Source organism: Vombatus ursinus, unplaced genomic scaffold (genome assembly GCF_900497805.2).
Source record: "Vombatus ursinus unplaced genomic scaffold, bare-nosed wombat genome assembly UNPS02014797.1, whole genome shotgun sequence".
NCBI lineage: Eukaryota > Metazoa > Chordata > Mammalia > Diprotodontia > Vombatidae > Vombatus > Vombatus ursinus.
Genome location: NW_020954575.1, coordinates 17,787,723 through 17,795,128, shown reverse-complemented (window position 1 = coordinate 17,795,128; position 7,406 = coordinate 17,787,723). Strand labels below are relative to the sequence as shown.

At 43.5% G+C, this 7,406-nt stretch overlaps 1 protein-coding gene across 1 annotated transcript; it reads right to left on the bottom strand.

Annotated features, from left to right (window-relative positions):
* Positions 1-934: 934 nt before the first annotated feature.
* Positions 935-5,088, bottom strand: LOC114049353 (keratin, type I cuticular Ha1-like). The gene is made up of 7 exons (XM_027870634.1): positions 4,459-5,088; positions 4,159-4,241; positions 3,676-3,832; positions 2,699-2,860; positions 2,476-2,601; positions 2,031-2,251; positions 935-1,406 (listed from the first exon to the last, which is right to left on the bottom strand). Exons 1-7 carry the CDS (start codon positions 4,804-4,806, stop codon positions 1,241-1,243), a joined length of 1,263 nt encoding a protein of 420 aa, XP_027726435.1. The 5' UTR covers positions 4,807-5,088; the 3' UTR covers positions 935-1,240.
* Positions 5,089-7,406: the final 2,318 nt, after the last annotated feature.

The following is a 7,406-nucleotide window of genomic DNA, read 5'->3' as shown; positions in this document are numbered from 1 at the left end:
ACAACCACAGCTGATGTTCTTTGACCCACGGCTTTGTCTTAGCCAGTTCCCAAAGTCCTATTCCCACCAGCAACCCCAGGCTGTTATTCCATAATATGTGTAACAGCTTTGTGTCCATTGTGTAGCCTACAGCAGCTCTGTAGGACTGTGGAGAAAGTTTGAATGTCAGAATCAAGAGTTTCTTGGTCTGGGGGGAGCTCCATGTCAAACTAGAGAATTAAATAGCTAGAGTGTGATTGAAAAAGCTGGACTTGTCCATTCCCATGTTAGCCAAAATCGAGGTGGCACAAGGCAAACAGGCTGAAAACCTCCCTCAGCTCTGCAGGGCTACAGCCAATAAAAACAAACACTGCCTACATCCAGCTGAAAAGACTTGGCCAAAAACATTCACATTCATAGCCAATGATCCTAAGAAGAAATCTTTACAAATACCAGTTCATGTTTCTTAGCATTGTTTATTATTCCAAACAGCTATCTATGGCAGTCAGAGTGGTGTAGGCTTCAGCAAATTGACAAAGGGGAGCCAGGACACAAAAAAAGTTAAGGACTAGAGATCTCCAGGGTTTCTGCCAGCTCTCACATTCTGTGGTCTAACATTCTATAGTCTAAGGCCTCTAGCTCTAGCCTTTTAAATTCTATTTCACAAGTGGACAAATAAAGCTAAGTGTTTCTCTACAACTTCTCTCTTGGATAAACCAGTCAAAAGGAGGCCACAGACAAGAGGAATTGCCTTTCAGGAATCAGAACCCACTGTGTGGCTGTGTGGTCAGTTTTACATTGTACTGACTAATACAGTGACTCAGCTATAGCAAGACTTTGGCATCTGAGGGTGGAACCAGGTAATGACCCAGCTTTCAAGTGGCTTTTTATGGAGCACTCAAATGATGAGCAGATTGCAGTAAATGAATATCAATGAGAAACGTGTCTGCTTTGCCAAAAGAAAGTCAGTTTATTAAGAAGTTACAGAGGAGTGCCTCTTGTGTTTTGAGGAAGATTCTAAGGCAGCGGGGAAGACAGCAAACCCAATTTTTAAAAAGGGGGCAGACGATCATACTTGAGTTTCCAAATCTCTGGAAAGCCAGTACCCTTGGGTGTAACTCTGAATGGTCCATTTTAAGGGTGTATATATTTCCAATGTGTTTCCTCCCCATCTCCCAGCATCCCATTGATGTGAACAGGGTTCCGGGATGGTTAGAAGCACTTGACCTTTTCCTCCATTCACCTCCTTGCTATGACACCTTTAGCGCACGAAGGAGGTGCAGGGACCATAGCGTGAATGAGGGGCACAGGGTATACAGGGGGCACAGGGGGCACAGGGGGCACATGGGATGCAAGGATTGGTGACTGGGCAGGGGCCAATGGGTTTGCCACAGGCATTGGTTGTAGCACAAGGGTTGCAGGGAAGCCTGGGAAGATAAAAAAACAGCAGAGTTGAGTTCCTGTGGGGGCAATCAGTCCAGAAACCAGAAAATATAAACCAGTCTGATGAAGCAGTACAAGTACCCAGCACAACATGTCTTATGGAAAACAAGAATGGAGGCTTGGCTAGGAGCCTTTCCACTGCTACTTAGTAAAGTCAATTTATGGGCATGCTAGGAAAGTCCAACCTCCATCTACACAGAAAAAGCCCCTACTTTGGAACATATAGAGCACTTTGCCGAATTCCTCTTCCTCTCAAGCCTGGCTCCTTGGCTTCATTAGGAAAAGCAAAAGTCATAAGATTAGACTTGGAGAGCACAAGCCAGGTGACTTCAGGGACATCCTTGCCATTGATTATTTTATATTCTCCAATGAAAATAGCATTGCTAAAAAAATTAAATAAAATTTAAAATTAAAAAATTTTTAAAATTTTTAAAAAGAAAATAGTATTGCTCCTACTGAGTTATGTTGGGGTGGTTCTTGTCTGGGAAACATACTCTTAAACCAGAGATTTCATTGCAATTCAATTGAACATATGTTTACATATATTTCTGTGTGTGTGTATATATACGTATCCATGCACACATGTATGATGGTTGGCCGGTACTTACTTGCAATCCTCACTCTCCAGCAGACCCCGGTAGGTAGAGATCTCACACTCAAGCCGGGCCCGGACATCCAGGAGCACTTGGTACTCTTGGTTCTGCCTCTCCAGGTCACTGCGGATCTCAGCTAGCTGGTCTTCAACATTGGTGATCATACTCTGTACCTGGGATAGCTGGGAGCTGTAACGGGCCTCAGTCTCTGTCAGGGTATTTTCCAGAGAATCTCTCTGCCATGGAGAAGAGAAAGAAAGCCAGAGAGAAAGAAAGTTTTTAGGATTTTCCAAATCCCAAGAATGCTTCATCTATCATCACTTCTTAGCCTTTGTAAATATTAAAGGATATGTGATAAATATAAAAGGATTCAGGCTTTCTCCCTTTCTCTATCACACTTTTAAATTCTTCCAGTTAGGCTTAAAGTAATGGACTAAGATAAGGCCCAAAGAGAACTCACCAGGTTGTGCTGGGCCTGCAGTTCAATCTCCAGGGCGTTGACCGTGCGTCTCAACTCGATGATCTCGGCCTGGCAGTTCTGCAGCTGCTCAGAGCTGGATACCACCTGCTTGTTGAGTTCCTCTGTCTGAAATGTCCCAAGGGGAGAGCCAAGAGGTGAGAGCAAGATCATTGGGGCCCCAGGAAGCCTCAGGTTCTGAAGTTGGCACGAGCAAGACCCTCACCTGAGTGGTGAACCATTCCTCCACATCTCTACGGTTGTTCTCCACCAGGGTCTCGTACTGACACCGGGTCTCATTCAGCACCCTGTTCAGGTCCACAGTTGGGGCAGCATCCACCTCCACATTGAGACGATCTCCGATCTGGCAGCGCAAAATGTTGACTTCCTGTGGACAGAAATCATTAGGGGAAACAAGCTCAGAAAAGATTGGTCTCTGAAAAAAGGCCTCCGTCCTTGGAAACTGCTGTCTGCTGACATGTTTTACAGGAGATAGCAGAACTAGGCAAATACAGAGTAGCTAAGAGAAGCTCATGGTTCATCTCTCCATGTTGGAACTCCTATTGCATTACATTGCCCTTATGCTTGGAATGGTAATGAGTTCCTGTAGCTGCTGGGGTTTTTATTTCTTGAATGCTACTAAATTCAATCTATCTCTTTACTTGTGTCTATCTTGTATATATTTTGACATAAATATGCTTTCTTTCCCAATAGAATATAAGCTTCTGGAGGGTAGGGGCAGTTTCTTTTTTCCCTTGTGTCCCCAACTTCTTTCATGGAGCCTGGCACATAAGAGGTTCTAAATACATTGATAATGATTGACTGAAGTCAATTTGTAGATTGGATCAAAGACCCTGCCCATCTGTCCTTTGCATGTCCCAGAATCAGATTGAAAAGAGATTATTCTACCTCTACTCTCAGAAACTGGATGGTTAAGCCTTAAAGAAGCTTCTGTAAGAGTCATCAGCACCAGATTTGGGAATGGCAATGAGCTTTCCAACATCACCAAAATGCTTGACTCCCACAGAAAACTAAAACTATATAATCTCATGACTATCTGCACCAAATGGGGAAGCTCCTTGGGACTTTTAATTTATTTATCCACCTTATTTAAAAGCAAGCCCTCTCCCCTCCTTATCCCTAATCCCACACTTTGCAATGAGGTATAACCAGCCTTCTTTGGTTCTGCATAATAATCCTAACCTCCTCATGATTCCTCTTGAGACAGATCAGCTCTTCCTTCAGGGATTCCACCTGAGCCTCCAGGTCCGACTTGCACAGGGTCAGCTCATCTAAGATCTTGCGTAGGCTATTGATATCAGATTCTACCAGCTGGCGCAGGGACAGCTCAGTCTCATACCTATGACCACAGAATACAGTTGTAACCAAAATACACAAGAGTTACGTTTCCCTCTTTGTGCAAATTATGCAGAAGAAGCAGAGAATACTCAAGATCCCTTGTTAGTCAATATGTCAAAATGTTAATTCTGAGCCAGGATTTTTTTAATGGATTTAGTTTCTTCTGTCTAGCCTAGAAGATGGGATCCCAACCTTTGGGGACATTGTTCAGTCCCTTCACACTAGGCAAAAGCATCGCTAGTTTGCCATCTGATATCTAAGGCATCTGTGTGTCTAGTGACTAAATGTGAAACAGGAAAGACAAGGGCCCCCTTCTGATCAGCTCACTTGGTTCTGAAGTCATCAGCAGCCAGCTTGGCATTGTCAATCTGGACCACTAGCCTGGCATTCTCTGCCTTGGTGCACAGTATCTTTGGAATGAAAAGTTACACAGTGAGCAAGATGTAAAAATATAGATGCAATCTTAATTTTTAAAAAATCTTTCAGTTGGAAATAGCCAAGAAGTAAGGCTGGACATTGCCCCAATTTCCAAGTTATAAAATTGATAAACAGCTTCTTAGACACAGACTAAAAGATTTACAAAATACTTTCATCTTAACCACTATATTTTAAGCTCTCTGTCTTTACCTTCTGCTGGAGCTCCTCAATGGTCCTGAAATAGGACTGGTAGTCTGGGCACACATAGGGCACTTGCTCTTGACACCACTCTTGGATCCTACCTTCCAGCTCGGCATTCTCCCTCTCCAGCTGCCGCACCTTCTCCAGGTAGTTGGCCAGGCGGTCATTCAGGAACTGCATGGTCTCCTTCTCCTTGCCATTGAAGGAGCCTTCGCAGAACCAGCCACAAGTGCCCACATTAGCAGGGATGTTGCAGGCCCCAGGGAGGGTGCAGCTATGGCAGCTGGGAGGCAGGCAGGGCCTGGAAGAGCAGCTGGTGCGGCAGCTGAAGTTGGGCAGGCAGCAGTTGTAAGGCATGGTGCTGAGTAGTGTTTGGCTATTCGGTTGGGCACAGAAGCCTCTTCTCCAGAGCCAGTGGGGTTATGGAACCTCTGTTTACCAAGGAATCTTTATAGTTCCCCAGCAGTGGGTGTGGACAGAATATCCAATGTCTTTTTTCTTTTTACTTCTTCACTGATTTTCAAAAGCCCTTCCCATCAGTCTGTTCTTTACCTTCCTCAGAGGAGTCCCTCACCTCATAAAAAGACTTTACTTGAGCTTCTTGCCAAGTCAGGACTCCTCCATTGTACTGTACACCCATGAAATAAGAGTTTTGTGGTACACCTTCAAAGAGAAAATACTCTTATACCCAAATACTTGCCCTCATTAAGTAGGTGTTGTTCAGTCAAGTGGCATTCCATTTGTGTCACTTGGAAGGGTGCATGAATTTGCATGAAGTGACAGTAATGGACCTTTGTCCCAATTGTTTTTCAAAGCAATATTAGATCTAAGGTCATGAGAGACTTGAGCACTAAAACATATGCCACCGTATTCCATGAACATGCATATGTTGACTTATTTGAAGGGAATGTGAAAGAAGACCATAGTGCACTGGTGAGGATTTAAAAAACTTAAGGCTTCCTCTGTAAATTTTCAAAAACACTGGTATTGGAGGAATCAAGTCATTTAAAGGTGGTCACTGGAAAGTAAGTTGGGGCACTAAGAAGACTTGAGATCTGAGTTCATAGCATTTTAGATTCATGGAGTTAAGGCCAGAGAAGACTAGCAGAATGTAAACTTCTTGAATTCAGGGGTTATTTATTTTGTCTTTGTATCTGTAGTACCTAGCAGAGCACGTAGGAAATATTAGGATCTTAGTAAGGATTTATCGATTGTTGCTCCAAGGTCATTGAGGCCAATGTACTTCTTTTAAAAAAGAGCAAACTGAGACCCAGATAGGTTGTAACTTGCCCATCATCACAAATGTAGTAAGATGCAAATCTGGGATTCTATCCCAGGTTCCCTGACTCTAAATCTAGCCATGTTTTGATTGTAACACACTCATTTTGAAATAGGGACTGAAAAGCAACTTGGTGAATATAAGATGTGAAGACAGTCCAGGTAAGTGTAATGTCCTAGAAAAAAAAGGAGGCAGAAAAAAGGTCAAAGCAATATCCAGGCTAAGCAATTAGTCTGTTTGAATGTAAGGACCTTACCAGGGAAAAGGAAACTGAGGGAAGAAATAGAGTTCTTTCAATAAGCCTTTATTAAGAGCCTCCTATCTCCAAGGCACAGGAAATACAAAGACCCAAGTTAAGGAGTTCCTGGCCTCAGGGAGCTTATGCTCTGCTGGGGGAGTGGGGGCGGGATATAATATGAACACAGATATGCAGAAACAAAGTATAGATAAAAATAAATACAAAGAATGGGAGGGGGGCATGACAATTAGGGAAAACAGCAAAAGCTTCATGTAGAAAGTAGCACCTAAGCAGGCCTTGAAAATAGCTAGGGTTCCCAAGAAGTCAAGCAGGGCAGGAGACTGAAGGCATCTAAAGTCATTGCAGGGGGTGATAGGACCCACTTAACAAGAATTTTTGGTGAGGATTCCTTATATGTACCAGATTGAACCAGATGCCTTTCTAGCTCTCAAATTCTGGGATCAAAGTCAAGTCAACAAGCACTTATTAAACACTTTGCTAAGTGCTGAGGATATAAGGAAAAGCAAAAACACAGTCCCTGCCTTCAGGAAGGTCCCAATCTAATGGGAGAGACAACATGCAAACAAGTATGTGCAAACAAGATAAAATGCAAGGTATTTGGATCTTGAGATTCAGAAATTTAGGAAAAATACTTCCTGACTAGACAGGACTATGTCTCTGGTTGCCATACACCTGTTTTACTTCACAGGCACCCCTATTTCAATTTTAGATTTCTGCCAGGTTTACAATATATAACTGTGCTTCTTGCTCTTTGCCCATCTCCATGGCAAATGAGCATTCATGATGTTAGCCTCATGTTGTTAACTCATCCCTGAGTTAAAAGGTTCTCTCTCCACACAGGTCAGTGTTATTATCATTGATTGTTGGCATACTCTTCAGATGAAAGACAAACAGGACTACAAAGGGCAGCTGTGGTCAAGATGGAATTGCTATCTCTCTGTTTCTCCTCCAAGACAATTAAAGGGTGGGAAATGACTCGGTTCTGAGTGAAATGCTCCCAAGGCTTTTCAAAACCAGGGCATGAGATTGTTTGACTTGAAAGCTTCCATCTTAAAGAGGGGCTCCAAAGCACCCCAACTCCTTCAGGAATCTATGAGCACCTGTGATTATGACACATGGAGAGATCTACAGAGTGGCAGCTGCTTCAGAGAGGGGAGGGCTCCATCTGGGATGCACAGTCCAGGTCCTGCACCCACCCGAAGGTGCTCCAAAGCATGAACCTTCTAAGAAGGAGAGATCTGTCCAGCACTCACCCCTTCTGCTTGAGGGGTAAAGGAATGGACAATGATGAACAAAATGTTTGGACCAAATGTCTGAAGTTTCCTTCCAGTTGACACCACTTGCATGGAGATATCTCTTGTCTTAACTATGCATTAGCATATGTAGCCCCTGGAAAACCTGGGTTTGCTGGAAATGTGT